Raw genomic sequence first — 21,605 nt, forward strand, 5'->3', positions numbered from 1 at the left:
AGGAAATGTGAAGACATGATAGGAAGATCATTGTGACATCACTGCAAGAACCTCATTCATGCATGAACACTATTGGCTAGTTTTCTGCTAGTGCCACAAATAGGAACACAACAAACGAAAAGAACAAAAAACAAGACTGATGTCATTTCTGCAAGTACAGCCTCTTCTGGCATTTAAGTACAGTGATACTTTTAAAATCAAACAATGGTAGTCCTCTTTTAAAGGCTATTAATGTTTCTTCTACCATTTTGCTGTCTGAATGGAGAACCTACGTTATTACTGTTTTTCTTGTTTCTGTTCTTACCTCTATGTCCCTCTCAGGGTTCAAATTGTGATCCCACATTATTATTTTCCTGTCTTTCCCGCCTCCAGTTAACAGCATGCCATTTCTCATCTGACAAAGCGTGAACACGCTGCCATCGTGGGCTTTGATTTGTTTGCTTATTTGGTAGACACCTATGATCATTAGACAAAAACAAACAAACAGCTGATAAACATGCCAAACAATCTTTAAGAAGCTCTACAGTTTGAAACAAAATCTTAAGTGAAACAAATGGTGAAAAATTTGGGAGCATTGTAAGCAAGAACCAGGAAGAAAATGAAGCAGTGTTTTCTAGCAGAAAACACAGGGGTAAATATTCAGTCGATGGCGGCAAGTGCTTTGCTGAACATCACTGGCGTTCTTTCTAGACATTCAAGGCCAGGCCATGTCCGAAATTCAGCATTGAGACCATGAGTCTGTAAAAGATGCCTAGATCAGTGCACCTAGCCAATATAGATGTCTAACTTACCACCACTTTTACTAAATCGCGATAGCAGTTATTAGCGCAGGGAGCCGCACTGAATGCTCTGAGCTGCTCCCGATGCTCATAGAGTTCCTATGAGTGTCGGGAGCAGCGCAGAGCATTAGGAGCGGTTCCCTGCACTAATAACTGCTATTACGGTTTAGTAAAAGTGGGGGTTATTTAGAAAGCTTAATCAGTGCTGATAACAAGCAAGTAGCACTTCATAACTGGCTTAAATTAAAATTAATTGGGTGGTAGGCGCCTACCACTTTCAGGTAGGTGCCTAGTCCAAGGTGCTTACTAGAAAGTAGGTGTGGTTAGAAGTGGATTGTGGGCAGATCTTGGGAGTGTTGGCGCCTAAAGTGGACTTAAGACGCTGGTATTTAGGCCGAGAAACCCCTGGCATAAATAGGATGTGCCTAAGTTCACTTTAGGCACTGCTAGGCGTGATTGCGTTTAACTTAAGATTGACATGCACTATGCACCGTGTTCCTTGGAGCATATGTTTTATGCGCCGTTTATAGAATCGGGGCCTGGATATCTATTTTTTTGTAAAGCCGGTTAATGCAGAGCAGGTTAATTTGATATTCAGCCCTTAAATGGGATTATCACAAAGATAGGACTGACTTTTATGTAGTCCTAGTTATATGGTTACCCTCACCAGTTAAGTGCTGAATAGCGGCACTTAACTGGCCAAGTGCCAACTCCAGCCCCAGAATGCCCTCAAAATATCCTGCTTTCATTGAGGTGCTGAAGCATGGATTCTCTAAAAGGCGCTGGGTTTTTTAGGCTCATTGAAAAACGTAATTTAAATTATGTTTTAAACTGATTTTCAAGATGCCTACCAGCGTCTATAAAAATCAGGATTCGCAACTCCATAGCCCTTTCTGGCGCCTATCGCCACTGTAGGCGTGGTTAATGCCGGAAGTGGCGTTAAGCGACGTAATGTGCCTACGGAGGTGTGATTCACATCAAAGATAGATGCCAGAAATAAAGGGCCTGGAAAACCCTGGTCTACCTTTGCCAGAGGTACGATTCTCTAACTCGCCATCACGTGATAGGCACGCGATCAGCGGCCGCTGACAACAGTGCCAATTAGAGAATCTGGGCCTAACTGCTAATGCTCAGTGGTGATAACTTGTTACGGTGCCACTGAAAATTAGCAGACAGCCCCGAACAAGTGATTTCGCTGGTCAGTGGCTGGTTTCTGGCAAATTAAATCGCTTTGAATAGCGACCTGATATAAAAAAAAAATAGTGTAAATATTTTGCCATCACCAGACAGAAAAACAGAGCAAGAACACACTGAGCCCAGTGACAGCAGCCTACATTTTACAAAAAAGCTCCCTCCAGCTGTATCTGAAACATTAATAATCAAGTGCAATATACGTATACTGCTGATCTTGCCAGTGCCTGAAAACCTTTCATACAATACTGACGCCAGCCTTCAGTAGCTCTGCTTGTCCTTTTACAGTAATTGCATTTCTAGTCTCTGTAGGCCAACTTAATCAAAGGGCTACTCTGACATAATTTATTATTTTTAATAAACTCTCCTGCTTTTGTATTCGAAAACAAATTCTCTCTCACCACTGATTCACCTTTCCCATCCAAGAGACCTTTTAGCTCTTCTATCGGCAATACAGCACTTTTTAAAATGAGGTTCCATTAATAATTAACACTCTCTTCAAGAAAGTATTGCAGATGTGGGTCCATCTAGCCCAGTAGCTGTCCTCACGGTGGCCAATCCAGATCACTAGTACCTGGTAAAAACCCAAAGAGTAGCAGCATTCCAGAGCTGAGATTGTGATGTCATAAAGCCTCATTCCACCAATCGCCTAAGAGCCAAACTCATCAGTGATGTCACAATGGCTTGATTGTCCTATACTTGGTTCACATAAGAATAGTCTTACTGGATCAGACCAATGGTCCCATCTAGCCCAGTAGCCCGTCCTCAGGGTGGCCAATCCAGGTCACTAGTACCTGGCAAAAACCCAAAGAATAGCAACATTCCATGGCATAGGCTTCAACCTTTCAACACTATTCTATCATGAGGTTATTTCATTCTTATCCTTGGGTCAGTAGCATTACATACTGTCCTCTGGCACAATTTTAAATCAGGATGCAATTCTAATTGCAGTAGGGTTACCACAATGGACTATTTGTTCAAGTATTTTAAACTACCAGGCAAATGTTCCCTATGGCTTCTGCTCAGTACCTTTCGCAGCAAACACATTAACCTCCCATCAGTTTCCCAAAATACCGACTTTCCTTAAGAAAAACTATAGTGGCACTCTTTCCATCTAGCTCCTACCTCACTTAAAGGTCTGAGAACTAAGGCCAAGCATTTTACCTCTTTGTGTAGCAAGAGAAAGAGGAGAAAGTGTGTGTGTGTGGGGGGGGGGGAATTGAACTTGTATATCGCTTTTTTGTGGTTACACATTCAAAGTGGTTTACATATATACAGGTACTTATTTTGTACCTGGGGCAATGGAGGATTAAGTGACTTGCTCAGGGTCACAAGGAGCAGCACTGGGATTCGGTCCCACAACCTCAGGGTGCTGAGGCAGCAGCTCTACAACTAGGCCACGCCTCATTCTGTCTACCCAAAAACACCCTGGGCTTTTCAGGTCTCCACTTGAACAGTAAGTGTTTTCTCACAATGTCTCCCAGACTGCTTATCTCCAATCTAAGCTCACATCCCGTCAGTCCAGGACTCTTGACAGATTATATTCTATAGCACTACCATGAACTCACTCCCTTAGCTCCAAACCACCATGTCATATTTCACTCTTGCATTCTCTATTGAATCATTTCTTCTCCAAACCTCTTCTCCTACTACTTATCATTTCTATAGAGCTACTAGACAAACGCAGCGCTGTGCATCAAAACACAGAAGAGGCAGTCCCTGCTCAAATGAGCTTACAGTCTGGATAAGAAGGTGCATCTATACACAGTGTTCAGGCGGGGAACTAGAGAGGGAATGACAAGACAGGCATTGGTGCTTATAAGGTGGGTTGGAGTTTGGAATTGAAAGCAGCTTCAAAGAAGTGGACTTCGAGTCTGGATCTGAATATTGCCAAAGATGGAGCTGTACTGGGCTGTACCGGGCCATGGTGTGCCCTCACCTGGAGTACTGCGTCCAGCAGTGGTCGCCGTACATGAAGGACACGGTACTACTCGAAATGGTCCAGAGAAGAGCGACTAAAATGGTTAAGGGGCTGGAGGAGTTGCCGTACAGCGAAAGATTAGAGAAACTGGGCCTCTTCGCCCTTGAAAAGAGGAGACTGAGAGGGGACATGATCAAAACATTCAAAATACTGAAGGGAATAGACTTAGCAGATAAAGACAGATTGTTCACCCTCTCCAAGGTAGGGAGAACGAGAGGGCACTCTCTAAAGTTGAAAGGGGATAGATTCTGTACAAACGTAAGGAAGTTCTTTTTCACCCAGTGAATGGAAGAAAACTGGAACGCTCTTCCGGAGTCTGTTATAGGGGAAAACACCCTCCAGGGATTCAAGACAAAGTTGGACAAGTTCCTGCTAAACTGGAATGTACACAGGTGAGGCTGGACTCATTTAGAGCACTGGTCTTTGACCTAAGGGCAACCGCTTGAGCGGATTGCTGGGTACGATGGACCACTGGTCTGACCCAGCAGCGGCAATTCTTATGTTCTTATGAAAGGCGGGAGAGGGGAGATATGATAGAAACGTTTAAATACCTACGTGGCGTAAGTGCACTTGAGTCGAGTCTCTTTCATTTGAAAGGAAACTCTGCAATGAGAGGGCATAGGAAAAAGTTAAGAGGTAATAGGCTTCGGAGTAATCTACGGAAATACTTTTTTACAGAAAGGGTGGTAGATGCGTTGAGCAGTCTCCCAGAAGAGTGGTGGAAACAGAGACTTTGTCTGAATTCAAGAGGGCCTGGGATAGGCACGTGGGATCCCTCCGAGAGAGAGGAAACACGACCACATCACAAAGGCATACCACAACTCTCACTGGCTTCCAATTCCAGCAAGAATACTATTCAAATTCTACTGTCTACTATTTAAAACTTTAAACGTAGATAGCCCAACCTACTTGAACAACCGCCTCATCCAAACCACCTCAACCAGACATAGGAAAACTCACACCCCATTCACACACCTGCCAATCAAAGAAGTTAAACGGAAAAAACTATATGATGGCCGCCTTCTGACAACGACCTCAGATTACAAAACTTTCAGAAAAGAAATAAAGACTATACTTTTCAAAAAATCCCTGAAAAAGTCCTAACCTCTCAAGCTTCCTTCTTTCATCCCTCTAACTCCTCGAACCCCCAAATCAACCTGCTCTACTCTTTTCCCCAAAAAGAACCAGAAATCTTTTTGTAAAACACCCTCTTTAACTCTTTTGTAATCCGCCTTGAACCGCAAGGTAATGGCGGAATAGAAAACCCTAATGTAATATAATGTAATGGTTTCTGTGGATGGGCAGATTAGATGGGCCATTTGGCCTTTATCTGCCGTAATGTTTCTATATACATATGAAGGTCTCATAACCTGCTTGCACAATTCCTGATGTCTTTTCCCTTCCAAAAGGATCAATTTATGATTTTAGATATCCCACTTAAATCAGTTATGTGTTATCCAACTCCACAAACCTGGAAATTGAATGCCGATGTCCAGACATGGCCTGGCACTTGATCCTTGCGGGTTGAATACTGGGACCAAAGGGTCGGAGATGATGCATTGGTAAAAACTTTACAGACACATGGATAGAAAACCAAACAGCTAATGTTATTGAAAATCTCTACAGACCATCCCAGTGGACAGTGTCAGGGCAAGAGGGGGGTGGGGTGGGGGGGAAACGGTTGATATTCATCCCTGGAATAACTTAGGACAGCAAAAAAAGTAGTCCTAACCCATTTGCTTAACTCCAGCTGCTGCCTGTTGAATACCCAGATATTGGCATTGAATACCCAGGTATAACAACCTCAGTCACTACAGCTGACTTTAAGGCTGAACAAATTTTAGCTTGTGTTTAAAGTGATGTTATAACATCCCTCTATCGCTCCATGGTGCGACTTCATCTCGAATATTGCTTTCAATTCTGGTCTTATCTCAAAAAAGATATAATGGCGCTAGAAAAGGCTCAAAGAAGAGCGACCAAGATGGTAAAGGGGATGGAACTCCTCTCGTATGAGGAAAGACTAAAACGGTTAGGGCTCTTCAGCTTGGAAAAGAGACAGCTGAGGGGAGATATGATTGAAGTCTACAAATCTACAGTAGACTGGATCTACAGTAGAATGGATCGAGTTTTCACTCCGTCAAAAATGACAAAGACTAGGGGACCCTCGATGAAGTTATAGGGAAATACTTTTAAAATCAATAATTTTTCACTAGAGAATAGTTAAGCTCTGGAACGCGTTGCCAGTGGATGTGGCAAGAGCGGCTAGCGCAGCTGGTTTTAAGAAAGGTTTGGACAAGTTCCTGGAGGAAAAGTCCATAGTCTGTTATTGAGAAAGACATGGGGGAAGCCACTGCTTGCCCTGGATTGGTAGCATGGAATGTTGCTACTCCTTGGGTTTTGGCCAGGTACTAGGGACCTGGATTGGCCACTGTGAGGATGGGCTACTGGGCTTGATGGATCATTGGTCTGACCCAGTAAGGCTGTTCTTAGATGATATCACTGAATGAGTAGTTTTGCACACATTTCAGCTTTCTTTCTTAAATAGCAAAATGAGTTTGACACTGTGTTGGAAGCAGGAGAAAAGACGTGCGTGGTTTATTCCAGTGATTTGTTTCTAAGCAAAAAAATGTCACTGAATATGGAATGCATACCTTTAGGTCCTTTCCCAGGAGTGGATTCTACAGTAGTTTTGCTCCATATAAGCATTATTCCACCCGAGTCTCCAGTAAGCACATCTCCATTTCCCAAAAACGCTATACACTGCACAAATTTAGGTTTTTCATATTTCTGTAAAGATATTCAAGGAATATTAATTTTAAGCTGCCTTTCCTAATTAAAAAAAAAAAAAATCACAAGGTGATCTGCAAATGAAACACAGATTAAAATGCAAACAATATACAAAGAAATTAAGGAATCCTTTTATTTTTTATTAAATCTTTATTCATTTTCAAAAATTACAACAAGTGTACAACATTCATTCAGAAATACCTTAATTCATCACTTGACATTCTTATTTGTATTATTCCAAATAAATAATTATATAAGAAACCCACCCCTCCCACCCATATACCAATAAATATCAACTATCAATATATTATCTGTCATAATCCCACCCCCCCTTATCTTATCCAATATTCTGGTGTTTAAGATGTCTGATCACTAGAATAAATCGTCAATGGCCCCCAAATCTTTTAAAACTTATTATAATTACCTTGTTGCAAAGCAAATACCCTTTCCATTTTATAAATATGGCACACTGAATTCCACCAAAAAGTATAATTTAGTTTAGTATAATCTTTCCAATTCCCTGTAATCTGCTGAATGGCAACCCCTGTTAATATTAATAAAAGTTTATTATTATTAGCTGAAATTGGGCTTTTAAATCTCATTGAAGTACCAAATAATATAGTATCATATGAAAGGGCAACATGATTTTCTAACAATGAATTAATTTGGGGGCAAATTAACTTCCAAAAGGCATTTATATAGGGACAGAAAAATATCAAATGGTCCAATGTCCCAACTTCTAAACTACAATGCCAGCATCTATTGGATCTTGAACTATCTAACTTCTGTAAACGAACTGGGGTCCATAAAGCTCTATGCAACAAAAAAACCCAAGATAATCCATTATATTCTTTGGGCGCCTTAGCATTTCTTTAGCGTGTGCTAAATCAGTTAGCGCACCTTAATAAAAGAATCTTTGTGATTGAAATATAAAATGCCTCAAAATATGACAGCGTAATAAAATAATAGACTCACCATAAACATAAGAGCTCAATTTGGTCTGTAATAACAGTCAGAAAACAGCCAATATAAAACAACTATAAGTTTAGAACGTCAGGAGGAGCAAATAACACAATTCAGTATAAAGGTGAATTACTTTCTGGAAAATTTCCTTTCCTTGATTCCAGACAGCCCAGGCTAGAGATGTTGGCTAGGCTCCCTTACCAACAAAGAAGAGAAAGAATGCATAGAATAACACGCAGGACAAAACTGCGCCAACAATCGCGCGCCCGACAATCCCGTGCAGGACTTATGTGCGCCGCCTTCAAACAGTTGCTGTTAACACTCTGAGGGTGTGTGTGTGGGGAACCCCCTACTAAACTGACAAGTGTTGGCACTCCTGGGGGCCCCCCCCAACACTGAAAACTGCTAAATACCCAAAAAACTAAGAAAAAACACAGTTTTCAATAGAGTGCGGGGGGTTCCCTCCCCCAACAGAAGCAACAATACTTGTAACTTTGCTGAGGGGGGGGTTCCCCCCCCACCCTCAAAGCGCTAACAGCAACTGTTTGAAGGCGATGCATATAAGTCCTACGTGTGATTGTCAGCACAGTTTTGTCCTGTGTGCTTTAGTTATGGTACCATATATATATATGAGAGAGAGAGAGAGACAAAGAGAGAGAGGCAGAGAGACCATGCAGCCATCAATGCTCAATTCCCTGTCAAGTCACACCAATCCAGATATGTTGGATGTACCCAAGCTTCCTCTAAAACTGACTGGAATAAGCCAAGGCCTGCCTTCAAGGCATCCACACCAAAGGCTCCGTTGGATTTCACTTGAATATCTAAGTGATAATGTCTAGAAAAGGAATGCAATGTCATCAAGTGGTCCTTTAAAAGTTTTCCAGTGAAATGAACCTCTCCTGTCCAGACCTACAGGAACCCAGCAGCCCCTTGAAACATAGTCCACAAGGATGGTTTCTTTCTACTAATGGCCTACTGAAGGCTTAGATGCTGCTTCACCCATCTGTACTCTGTTCAATGTTAATTTGCTGACAAAAAGCCACTGTGGATTTGTCAGTTAAATTTATGGGTCCTAACACAGTAAATTAATCAAGCATGTCACCATTGTTTCTAAGCTAAGAGGGAGTCCTCCATCTACAACCCTGCCAGTGGGGGGTGCTGTTTTACTATCACATCTTCAATATATTTAAGTTTATTGGTATATGATATACTGTCTTATCTTGGAGAAGTTCAGGGCAGTGCACAATTTTTTTTTTTTATCAGATACTCTAAGTATTTTCCCTATCTGTCTTGGCGGGCTTATCATCTATGGTAAGGCAGCGTGAGATGGATTAGTCTACTATCCCTCCCTCCCTTTTACAAAGCTACATAAGGCTTTTTTATCATTGACCGTGGCGGTACTAGCTCCGATGCTCATAAAGCTGCTAATACCGTCGCAGCTGGAGATTAAAAAAAATCCAAATGCGGCTTCGTAAAAAGGGGTGGGGTAGTGGATATTTGTTTGGGAAAGAGAAAGGGGCAATGGAGAATTAAATGACTTGCTTAAAGTCACAAGGAATTGCAATAGGAGATGAACCCAGTTTCCCTAGCTCTCTTAAGACTTTAAATTCTTCTTTAGAAATATTTGGGTCTATTTTCAACATCATTTTTTTTATTAGACGATGGGTTCCTTTTACAAAGCCGCAGTAGAGGTATCTACCGCGGCTCATAGAGGTAAATGCTCCAATGCTCATAGAAATTCTATGATCGTCGAAGCATTTACCTTGCCGCCCCTGGTAGAAACCTTTACCCCGGCTTTCTAAAAGCCAGTGTTATATGAGCTCTTGGGAGCTTGAGTTTTGTTGAAATATTAATTTTGTTTAAATTTTTTTCAATTGATTTCTGGAAGGGAAAATTCTTGTTTATAATTGTTAATATGCAAATAAAAACAACATTAATAAAAGGCACACAGCCACATTTGTTCATCTGCACCTAACTATGAACCTTGAAAAAATGCCATGTGTTAGTAATATTTGTATTTAGGTGTTGAAGAATAAGCACCAATGCTTCAGGCATCACAGTGCTTTCTTCTGAATTCTATAAAGTGTGCCTGGAAATTTGGGCATGCACCCAATTTAATTGAATAATGAACCAATTGGTGCCAATAAATGGGATCTTAATGAACATGTAAACCGGCAGATTGGGGATTTTCCTTGGATTTATAAGAACATAAGAATTACTATAATGGGACAGACCGAAGGTCCATCAAGCCCAGTAACCAAACCTTTTTTAACCCCATTAAGCTAACTGGTTTCACCACATTCTCTGGCAATGAATTCCAGAGTTTAATTATTTTTTTTAATTTTTAAAATTTATTCCATTTTCTGTACCGTTCTCCCAGGGGAGCACAGAACGGTTTACATTAATTTATTCAGGTACTGAAGCATTCTTCCCTGTCTGTCCCGGTGGGCTCACAATCTACCTAATGGACCTGGGGCAATGGGGGGATTAAGTGACTTTCCCAGGGTCAGAAGGAGCAGCATGGGTTTGAACCCACAACCCCAGGGTGCTGAGGCTGTAGCTAATTACACATGTGAAGAAATATTTTCTCCAGTTTGTTTTAAATCTACTACTTAGTACCTTCATCGCATGTCCCCTAGTCCTAGTATTTTTGGAAAGAGTGAACAAGCGATTCACATCTAGCCTTTCCACTCATTATTTTATAGACCTCTATCATATCACATAGTGATAGAATATAGGTGACTAATTTAGGCACAAGGATTTGTACCACCCTTCAGCTGGTGGAAATGGACAAGCCTAACGTTTGGTAAGCGCTATTCTATAAACCATACATTACTTTAAGCGCCATATATAGAATAACACTTAGCTTTTTTTTCCTCAGCGTCGATTTTTTGGGGGGCACAATATATAGAATTTAGCCCTATATTTTTATGGGACCACCTGTGTGAGGCTTTTATGTGCAGCTTTGAGCATTGGCCCCAGGACTTGCTGAAACGTCTTCCTCCAAATCAATCCTCTTTCCCTTATTTACAAATAAGAAAACAAAGACTTCATACAGACTAGAGAGACAAATGGACAGTAAAACTGAATTATCATGTGATGCTTTTGATAATTATGATTAAATGTATGCAACCATGGTCCCAAATCCCAATTAAATCAGTATGCATCATATGAATGAGGTTCCTTACCTTCTTTTTAAAATCTTACACAATTGCAACAACAACAAAAAAGAGACACGTACCCCAAATATTCCTTGTTTTCTTGAAAGCGAGTTGCCATTCCAGGTCCAAAAGAAGATATGTGACTTGCCACAAGTTATTATTGTGTTTGCATCAGTTGGATGAAACTCAACCGCAAGAACAACTTCATTGGTAGTCTATCGAAAAAGAAAATTAAACTTCTGTAATTTTCTTCTATGAGATATTAAAATGTTACCCAATTATTTTTTTCTGTTAACTCAACCCAGGAAATGTATGCATCTCTAAGTCTAAGTTGCGCGGTGTTATCTAAGAGGAATGCAGCCTGGACGATATATATTTTGGATAAACTATGGAACTAAAATATACAACATTTTAAAGCAATGGCTCCCAAACCTATCCTGGGGAATCTCAGCAAACTGGGTTATCAGGACATCCAAAATGAATAAGCAAGAGCTAGATGTACATATGACTGAGGCAGTGCATACAAATCCTTGATCTACATATTGGTTGAATATATCCTGAAAATCCAGCTTGCTTTTGTGTGTGTGGTGGGGGGGAGAGGAGGGGAAGGGGGCAGCCTCCAGGACAGATATGCCAACGGATTTGAAGCTTCTGTTTCCCAGAATACTTTAATATTGGACTAATCCTGGGTGTGGGGGGAGGGGGGTGTAATAATATGGTGAATATAGCTTACTACTTCATAGTTCATACATGATAGGATTAAGCAAGATATACAAAGGAAGTTTAAATGATACATTTAAATGACAACTAAAAGGTTCAATATGTATATTTATAGAAGTTAACGATATAAATAAGCACTGTATAATGATTGGATATAGGGTTATAGTATTCTTAATTGTTGAATCAATCAAAGGATAGACTAAGGTAAATGTTTTGTATGTATATATGTATAATGGGCATCTCAGAAACAATTTAATTCTGTATGTAACACCATTACTAAGCTCTTTTGTCATAACTCCAGTAGCAAGTGTTATTCCTTGTCTATGGTTCATATATTATAACTCTCGTACTGTACCATCATTACTGAAGTTAATGTTCATATGTCCACCAAAGCTGCTTATGTAAACTACTCTGAATTGACTTCATAGTTATTAGTTAGCAGTGTAAAAGCTTTAAATAAACAAAGCGCCCCAAAAAGCAAAGGAACACAATGATTACAGTATGCATTTATGGATTATTGGGCAAGAGAATCTAATATCTTCTATTCTTTTTAACATATCTTTTGATTTCTACTGGCATCTCCCTAAGAGGACTCGCCACAAAATGAATCCTTATTTTATTCTGTACTCACACTTTCTTTGCATACAGTTCATCGGTGCACCGTCACCCTCAATATTAAGTTTTATCTTTTGCATGAAGGTGATCCTCTGTTTCTTCCTGTCACCACCCCCTCATGCAAATGGCGACTGTTCCTTCAGCCACACTCCCAGGATCAGACTACAATCTATGCCATTAGGCCCTGCAATATTTGACACCAACTTCAAGTAGACAAAGGCCTAGATCAGGGGTCTCAAAGTCCCTCCTTGAGGGCCGCAATCCAGTCGGGTTTTCAGGATTTCCCCAATGAATATGCATTGAAAGCAGTGCATGCACATAGATCTCATGCATATTCATTGGGGAAATCCTGAAAACCCGACTGGATTGCAGCCCTCAAGGAGGGACTTTGAGATCCCTGGCCTAGATTCACTAACCTGTCCGATTGGGCCCGATCTGGGCAGGTCTGACGAATTCTGCAAACCCCAACATGCAGATGAGGGTGATCGGAGGAACGCCCCCATTTGCAGGCACGGAGCGCTCTATAGCGATCCCCGCACATGCGCAGATCATCTGTAGATGGTCTGAGCATGCGCTGGACCTTCAGGCCATCGGTTTGTTTTTTTTCTTCTTCATGTCTTGTGCTTTAGCTGTAAATAAAACTGTAGAAATGCGCTTTGGCTAATAGATATTTTTTAATAGTTGATCGAGGATCTTTTTGGAGCCCGTGATTTTAACCCGCTTAAGCCCACGAGTTAAAACCATGGGCTTGCAGTGCGGGGAGGGGTGGGAGAGTCAGGGCAGGCAGACAGGGTGTTCGGGTCTGCAGGAGGCATTCAGGGCTGACAGGGCAGAGAGCAGGGCGGCAGAAGGCAGGCAGTGTGTTCGGGGCAGGAAGGCAGGCAGTGTGTTCGGGGCAGAAAGGCAGGTAGCGTGTTCGGGGCTGCAGGATAGGGGCTGACAGGGCAGAGAGCAGTGTGGCAGAAAGCAGGGCAGCTGGAAAGGGCTTCAGCGACTGGTCCTCAGCAGTCGCTTTTTTTAAATCAGCCAGCACAGTCGGTGTTGCAGGGTTTTCTTTAGTGAATCGCATCCCTGCCTACTTTGCATGCCATTACCCTCAATTGCATGCGCGGATCGGAAGATGGTCGGAAGACAGGTAAGTGAATTGGGCCGGGGTTGCAAAGGGCTCGCAAACCGATCGTTACACGATCGCTTTGCTTAGTGAATTTGGGCCAAAGCCAAGTGTTGGAAGCATCTATACTTTGCAGGTCTGGAAGAGCTGACGCAAGCTGTTTCTCTCTAAGCCCATCGTCTGCTACAAAATAGTGCGTCTTTACCACTAATACAAAGTTGCACAAAAGGGATATTTCCATTTTCTATATGAAAAAGTGTTTAGTACATGATCGCTCTCTGCAAATTATTAATGGCACACAATCATATCATTAATCTCTGTGTAAGCTGGTTAAGGAGTGGTAACACATTAAATGATATCAGGCTAAAGTCCCATTATTGATTTTAAATATTTACCTTAATCTCGGCTACTCTGGATTTTTTCTGCCAGTCCCACACTGTCAGCATGTGCTCATTGGAGTCATCAATCACAGCCAAATGAGTACCGGAGTCCTTAAAACAAAAACACAACAGAAGTGCTATATTTGGAGATAAAATGTCAGGTTCAACTGCATTAGCCTTTTTCCCCCTCCTTTTTAAAAAGCATGCCAGGGCCCATTGACATCTTTTGTGGATTTGTTATAGTTGTCTTTTATCTTCATTCTGTTGATATAATCCACACACATCCGGGGGGGGGGGGGGGTGATATATCTTTTGTGTGATTTTATTCCCTGATGAAAATGTTGGTTGGGGGGGGTGCTGTTATTGTTGTATGAAACTGATTATAGGTACTTATTTGATTATTATTATTTGTATGTATATTGTTTTGCACTTTTTGTTGGCTTTGAAAACTTAATAAAGATTTAAAAAAAAACCAACAACAACCACCCAAAACAAAGCATGCCAGGCTTTCACACAGGAGGGAAGTTATGGCATGTACGTCAGTGCCATGAATCACCAGCACAATCACAAGTATAGTGTTCCATTTCCTTTCTCTCCTAAACGCGTCATCTTTGTCCACCTGACCTTCCACTCTCATCAACACCTCTTGGTTCTCTTCCTTTCCCTAAATAACTTATCTCTACTTTCCTTGGGCTCCTCTCCTTTGTGCCCAGGACTCATTTTAACCCTCCTTAGCCATGAAGGGTTCCTGTATCATCCACCTTTCCTCTCTTCCTTTTTGAACTCTCCCTCTCTTTTTTACTTGCCCCTCCTCCACTGCTCTCTCACAGGTTGCACTCCAGCACAAACAGGGTACAGGAAGCTCTTCTCCTCCCAAGCACCAGGAGTCCTGTCTGATGATCAACAGGCCAGGAGAAGGCAAGGGACAGCACTTGCTGCCTCTCCATGACCCAAATCACGCATGCTGGAGGTCTAATACTTGTGTTTCTGGTCAAACCCTAATTTTCCAAAGTCTAGCAGTCAGCTAGCACCTAGTCATTTCACAGCCTGATTGCATTGTAATCTTCTTTGGTTATACCAGATATTTTTTCCTATCAAAATGTGTAATAAGTTACAAATAAACACTAATCCCTCTGTTAGATTAAAAGGGATTTAAATATACAATATAAAAATTTGTGCTTTGTTCCATTTGTCTCCCTCCCTCTCTTCTAATAGGTGATGTCTCTTCTCCCAGATGTCCCACCAAACTTACGGCTCCTTTTACTAAGGTGCGCTAGTGTTTTTAGCGCACACAGGAAATTATCGCGCGCTACGCAGCTAGAACTAATGCCAGCTCAATGCTATTCCGCGCGTTAAAGCCCTAACGCAGCTTAGTAAAAGGAGCCATTAGTTTAATCTAATCTAATCTTCCATAGGCCTCCCTGGTGGTACCTGAACGGACACGTATCAGAACTTTAGTAAGTGTCCTTAGGCATATGTTGTTTAAAGATGCAAAGGTAGGCCCTGTTTATCTTTCCCTTCTTTGAAGATGGTACAAGGACATCTATGTTTGTCTTTCTTTCTTTGACATGAATGTTTAAACAGAGTTGTAGTAAAGTGAATTCAATTGTTTTGTTAAGCCGTATTTACAGACAGATTTAGATTAGAAGCTCTGCTGGTTAAGGCTTTTTCTGACCCTCTTTGGACTTCAATCTCCAGATAGGAAAAATGCTGATGTGTTTAAAGTTTCATGTGACCTTCCATATATGGTTTGTATTTACGTCACATGCTGACACATGCTGGCAAACCTGATTCGTATAAAAGATGTGAAACTCATAATAAACTTTGGACATGTTTTGGAAGACGATTTCTGGTCTTTAAGATGTGTCCCCAGGTACCTGACTTACAAATGACAGAGACAGAGAAAGTATGGGGCAGGAATTGGGACCTGAATCCTTTTCAGTTGGGGGCTTGTCCGCGATGGGCAGATGATATCACCGGTATTTTGTGAGTATTTCTGAATTTTTTCTGTTCTTTAATACTCACTGGGTAGTGGTGACCTGTACCCACCCTTTATTTTAAGTTCAAGCTTTGGGTTCTATTATGGAGTTTTTTTGGGAAAAATCTCGGGGTACTTTCGGTAAGCGCCCCTCATAAATATAAGCAGCTGCCATTCTTTCGGAAAGAATGAAATTATTTATAGAACCCCCCTGCCCACTCTGTCATTTGTAAGGTTAAAACTTTTATAGAGTATAAGATTTTATTGTCTCTTATTACTGTACCTCGCTTATAAGGTAAGATAAGCGAATATTTTTGCATTGTTATATTGGGTTTTGTAATGAGTCATAAAGGCACTTACTCCTAGACAAATGAGACTTGTACGGCTGTGTGTGTGTATGACATTTTTCCTTCAGCTCCCATCTTTCTGTGTCACCAATGTTTAATACTGAGGTAGGACATGCTGTTATGTGGAATGAATTGAAAGCGCTGTTTGAATCAGTCTAAGATCTTTCCCTTGTAGTTTGTACACAAGCACTATTTCTTGTCTTCCTTTTGATCCTGACTAATTTTGTGCGTTTAAAAAAATTCCGTTTTAGAGGTTTTCTTTCTTGTGCAGAGCAAAGCTAATCTGTTCTTTGCTTTCATTATCAGGGTCTGTGCATGAATGTTTTTGTCCCTTCCCCCAGACTTCTCTGTTTGGGCTTCCACTGACCCCCTATAGTGCTTCTTTGAAGTTACTCATTCTTGGTTTTATCAAGCAGTAAGGTGAGATTCCACTGCTTGTCTCTTGACTTTTCTCCGGCATTATCAAAACCACCATCTCTTCTTATAATACGCCCATCGCTCTTGTTGTCAAAGCTGATGGCATTATTAGGGCTGTTAGAGTTTTGGTAATTCTCATTGCACTTATGTTTCTTCCACCATTCCATCGGCAGCCAATGATTTTTTCTGTCATTGTCCTAAAGAATGTTTTATTTTAGTCCCGGTTGGTGAGGCTTTTCAGCTCTTTTTTTGCTTTCACCTTTAAGCAACAGTATACCTAGTGTGGAATGTCCTTCAGGCTATTCTACAAAGTCATGCACTGCCCTTCATGGTCCTATTCTTATTTTGTACAACTTTTTGTGTTCCATAATTCAGGAGACCTGTCAGGCTGATAGTTTGCACCTTTTATAATGGTTGTCTGTGTGTGGTCACAAGGTGTCACGAAATAAACTGCACTGGTGTAAATCTGAAGTGAAATACCTGGGTTTTGTCCTGTCTCATGGTCAGAGGAAAATCTGCACTTTCTGCATTGCTGCTATTCTGGGTCTGCCCCGCCCAGCTACCAAGAAAGACATGCTTCTTTTCTTGCTATGATTGGTCACTGCCGCCAATGGATCTCTGCTTGTTCCTTCTATGACCAGATTTGAGACAGACCCTGGTTTCTGAAATGACTGCTCTTATCAGATGGACTTATGAAATGTTGGACATTTAAGATGTGCTTTGGTTTCTAGCTCAAGTTTGGGTTTTCCTGCTTATGCCCACATGTTTTATCTCTTTGTTTGGGACTATTGTAACACCATGAAGGGAGAACATGGCGGTAAGTTACGCTCTGTTGCCTTTTTTTTATAGTCACTCCTGTTCAAGAAAGCCCTGGCTGCTTGTGCTATGGTGGTAGAGATGGTTACTTCTCTGACCCTAGGTCACCCCATTACCCTTCACACTCTTCACGATGTTCAAGCCCTTCTTTTAAATGGGCTTTTGGGTCTCACGGGTGAACAGGATTCTCTTCCTCTCTTTTTTCACAGCTTCCTCTGAATTTGATGCCTGGCATTTGGCAGGTGCCCAAAGCCGCCCTTTTAGACGGACTTTGGTGCAAAGAGGGGAAACCCTGGATACCAGCTGCTAGCTCTTCCTTATTCATTGCCCAATATCATGGTATTGGTTATCGTAGTGCTCGCTCGACATTTTAACTTCTTGCTAGTGATATCTTCATTCTTGACCTTTTGCTCCTTGATACAGAGATATATATAGCTCAATAATTACAGCTGGCATGGTTGTGAATTGAAAATAAATTGGAAAATACAATTCCTTTCTATTGTTTTAGCTGAAATTAGGATGTCGCTAATTTAAAATGTTTTTTCCGGATTTATACATAGCCATCCCAGATCCGTTTTGGCACAGATATTTCTAATGTTTTCCACGGGTCCTCTTTATCACTGCAGAGATAGAGACGCTCCAAAGAGACATTAGCTTTATGCCTTTTTTCAAATATGAGATGGTTATGATATACATTATTTGTAGTTTTGGTTTTTTTTATATCAATGTGTTTATTTGCAGAGTTAAATTCAGCCCTGCACACTTGACAGATGGAGTAATAGCTCCACGCTTAAAAACTTTATGTTTTGTCTGTGTCATGTCTACTTGTTTTAGTTTAGTGGGTACCCCAGGATACATAATATTGGCCATTTCTAGAGCTCTTTTTCCACTTTTTACTAGCCTAACTGCGCAATGTTCTTTTACTTTTAGCTTTTATATTCTGAATATAGTTTAGTTAGGGGTTATAAGAAAAAGCTTTATTTTATGCAGCGTTTATTTCGTGGTGTTCCCTACATATGATCCATACATTTCTGAATACATTCAGTACATCAGTATGGTCTCTCTGAAGTGCATAATAGTTATATGCAGCACACAAAAACATATCTTTTTGGATTGTTCAATTAAGAACCTTAAGCAAGTGAGTATTGTCTCTCTTTTGCCATGGCTATGCTAAGTGAATGAATTGGTATTGTTACATGTTGCCACATTCAGTGCAGGCAACATGGTTTCTCTTGTTTTCTATCTCTTATTTGGATCACATTGGAGTACAGCTGCTGAATGATATTTGGAATGCTTTCCAAGCATCTCTTTTCAAGTATCTCTTTCTGTATGCACAGACATCTGGCTGCTCTCCCTTTGAGATTCTCACGGGATGACCTTTCCCCGCCCCATGGGTAGATTTTCCCTTGATACAGGAGGAATACGTCTAAAAGCTAATTGAAATATTAGGGCTTGTTCAAAGAAACGTGTCTTGCACTTCTCCTTTCTCTCCACAGATTCCTACCCATTTTTTCCAGCCTGGTGATTATCCAGCAGCTTTCCAAGGATCGGAAGCAGATGGATTTCCCCTTTGGCCTTCCCACTACTGTGATCGCTGTGACCAGGCCCGCTGCACTCACTGAGGAGTTTCCTGTTTGGATCCACGCAAGTCGCTTGAAGAGGGTTAACCTAAAACCCCAGAAGCAAGTCTTCCCTGCGCAGATTTCACCTCCTCCAGTGGAACAACATAATGATCTCATTGCAGCATTCTACCAACTTTATCATTCTCTTACTGGCACCGCTGCTGCTAGTTTTTCTCCCTGTATGGATCATTTCTAACTGGGTCTACAGGGATGATGTGATCTGGGTTCACGACACTTTCTGCCCATACCCATCTGTAAATGACACTCCTGCTGTAAACAGCACCCCCGACACCTCTTTGCGAACACGATATCAAGCTGGACTACTCCCTCGCAAAGGCTGTCCTTCAATTGGAATCCAGAAAAGACCGATGCTACCCTTTGGTATAATTCCAGCAGTGTGCAAGTTGCCACCTTCTCCTTTGAGTATTGTGACATTGTGGACTGTTCATCAATTGATATCCCAAGGCTGTGCCATTGGTCCTCAGAGATTCCTAAAACTAAAGACATATATATATATATATGTTACTGACTCACGTTGGGGGGTTAAGTGTGCATTCTGGGGAGTGGTAGGGTGGAATATTGATACTGACTGGGTTTATAAACTAGAAAATACCCTGAAAAACAGTGAACCAAAATGGTAAATCACTGCTTACTTGTATGACCCTTCATAAGGTTGGACACTGTTATAGGAAAAGTGTTCCTGCACAAATTATTAAGCTTTCTCTTACTATTGACAACCCTAGACCTACTGATGAAGGTATGTACATTATGGACATGTGGTTTAAGGGTGGGTCTAGCTATCCGACCCATCAGTTTTCTTATGGGATCTATCTACCTCCACTCATCCTCTCCCGCCATTTTGTGGGGGCCCCAAAAAATACTAACCCACTGGCCCCTACATTCAATAAACTTACTGACATGATGGCTATTGCCAATCCCACTTTTGAAGATATTGTGGCTGTTAAGGTAGGGTTTTCAGAACGTAACCTTTGGTTAGAATGGATGAAATTCACTGCTGATCAACATAATAAGAGTAATTGTTACATATGTGCTCAAGCTAGACCCCATCTAGGAACCGTACCTCTGGACCTCCCTCCTGGTATCCAACCATGCTTTTTTGGGTTATTTACCTATCCCCTTTGTGCACTGCAGTGTTCTAAATACCCTTTGTTGCCAGGACAGCAAAAGCTTGATATTGCCGTTACCATCTATAAGGGCAATTACACATGTCATGTTTCTAATCTGACACAGGGTAGTTTTGTAGGTAATTTACCCCCAGGTTATTGTTCTGTCTTGGCTCATAGGTATGCCCCATTGTTGCTGCATCAGATTTGATATTTACTGGCTTTATGGAGACTTTTGGCTCCCTGTTAAGCTACCCAGCCAGTGGATAGGCCAGTGCACTTTAGTTAAGGTTACTATGCTCCTGCATATTTTTCTGAAAGGCATCCTTCCTATTCACATGGTTTTTCCTTTTATTTGTCTTGATATAAATCTGATCACATGTATACATAAGATGCTATAGGGGTCCCAAGAGGGGTCCCAGATGACTTTAAGGCCCGAGCTCAGGTTAAGGCTGGGTTTGAGTTCCTTATTCCCTTTATTACTATTAATAAGAATGTTGATCGGATTAGTTAAAATTATTATAATCAGCAACGCTTTGTGAACTATTCTAGGGACGCCTTGCAAGGTATTACTGATCAATTAGGCTCCACTTCTCAGATGGTTCTCAAAATCATATGGCCCTAGATATGATTCTAGCTGAGAATTCTGTTAAATTCTCCTCAGTATTTTATGCTGTTGTACTTTTCTTTCTGACAATATAGGTCCTCCTATGGACATTCAGAAATTAGCAGACCTCTTTGCTGAGTTCAAATGTAACTCTGATTTATCTAATTCTTGGGATCAGCACTTTAGTTGAATGCAGGGTTGGGTAATTGTTATAATCTCTTATTATTTGCACTCTTGTCTTGACTGCTCATGTACTGTGTTATTCGTATTACAGCTCCTAAAAAACCCCTCCTTGAGAGACATATCTAGAGTATCACTCCCTTCCAGCTCATGCTGTGTATTTATGACGTCATTTACATGACGTAAGAGGGGAATTGAACGGACACGTATCAGAACTTTAGTAAGTGTCCTTAGGCATATGTTGTTTAAAGATGCAAAGGTAGGCCCTGTTTATCTTTCCCTTCTTTGAAGATGGTACAAGGACATCTATGTTTGTCTTTCTTTCTTTGACATGAATGTTTAAACAGAGTTGTAGTGAAGTGAATTCAATTGTTTTGTTAAGCCGTATTTACAGACAGATTTAGATTAGAAGCTCTGCTGGTTAAGGCTTTTTCTGACCCTCTTTGGACTTCAATCTCCAGATAGGAAAAATGCTGATGTGTTTAAAGTTTCATGTGACCTTCCATATATGGTTTGTATTTACGTCACATGCTGACACATGCTGGCAAACCTGATTCGTATAAAAGATGTGAAACTCATAATAAACTTTGGACATGTTTTGGAAGACGATTTCTGGTCTTTAAGATGTGTCCCCAGGTACCTGACTTACAAATGACAGAGACAGAGAAAGTATGGGGCAGGAATTGGGACCTGAATCCTTTTCAGTACCTTATCAAATATTTTTTCTATCAGAAAGTGTAATAAGTTACAAATAAAAACTAATCCCTCTTTTAGATTAAAAGGGATTTAAATATAGAGTATAGTATTATTAAATTCTAATACCTGC

At 41.0% G+C, this 21,605-nt stretch overlaps 1 protein-coding gene across 3 annotated transcripts in view; it reads right to left on the bottom strand.

The window, feature by feature from the left end:
• EML4 (EMAP like 4) overlaps positions 1 to 21,605 on the bottom strand; it is a 401,831-nt gene that overhangs the window by 48,669 nt on the left and 331,557 nt on the right. For all 3 annotated transcript variants that reach the window (XM_033936381.1, XM_033936379.1, XM_033936380.1), the window contains 4 exons: positions 13,704 to 13,799; positions 10,943 to 11,077; positions 6,603 to 6,738; positions 305 to 456 (listed from right to left, as the gene is read on the bottom strand). In XM_033936381.1, the coding sequence (XP_033792272.1) occupies positions 305 to 456; positions 6,603 to 6,738; positions 10,943 to 11,077; positions 13,704 to 13,799 (519 nt within the window). The remainder of the gene's footprint in view (positions 1 to 304; positions 457 to 6,602; positions 6,739 to 10,942; positions 11,078 to 13,703; positions 13,800 to 21,605) is intronic.

The sequence above is a fragment of the Geotrypetes seraphini genome, chromosome 3, assembly GCF_902459505.1.
Source record: "Geotrypetes seraphini chromosome 3, aGeoSer1.1, whole genome shotgun sequence".
NCBI lineage: Eukaryota > Metazoa > Chordata > Amphibia > Gymnophiona > Dermophiidae > Geotrypetes > Geotrypetes seraphini.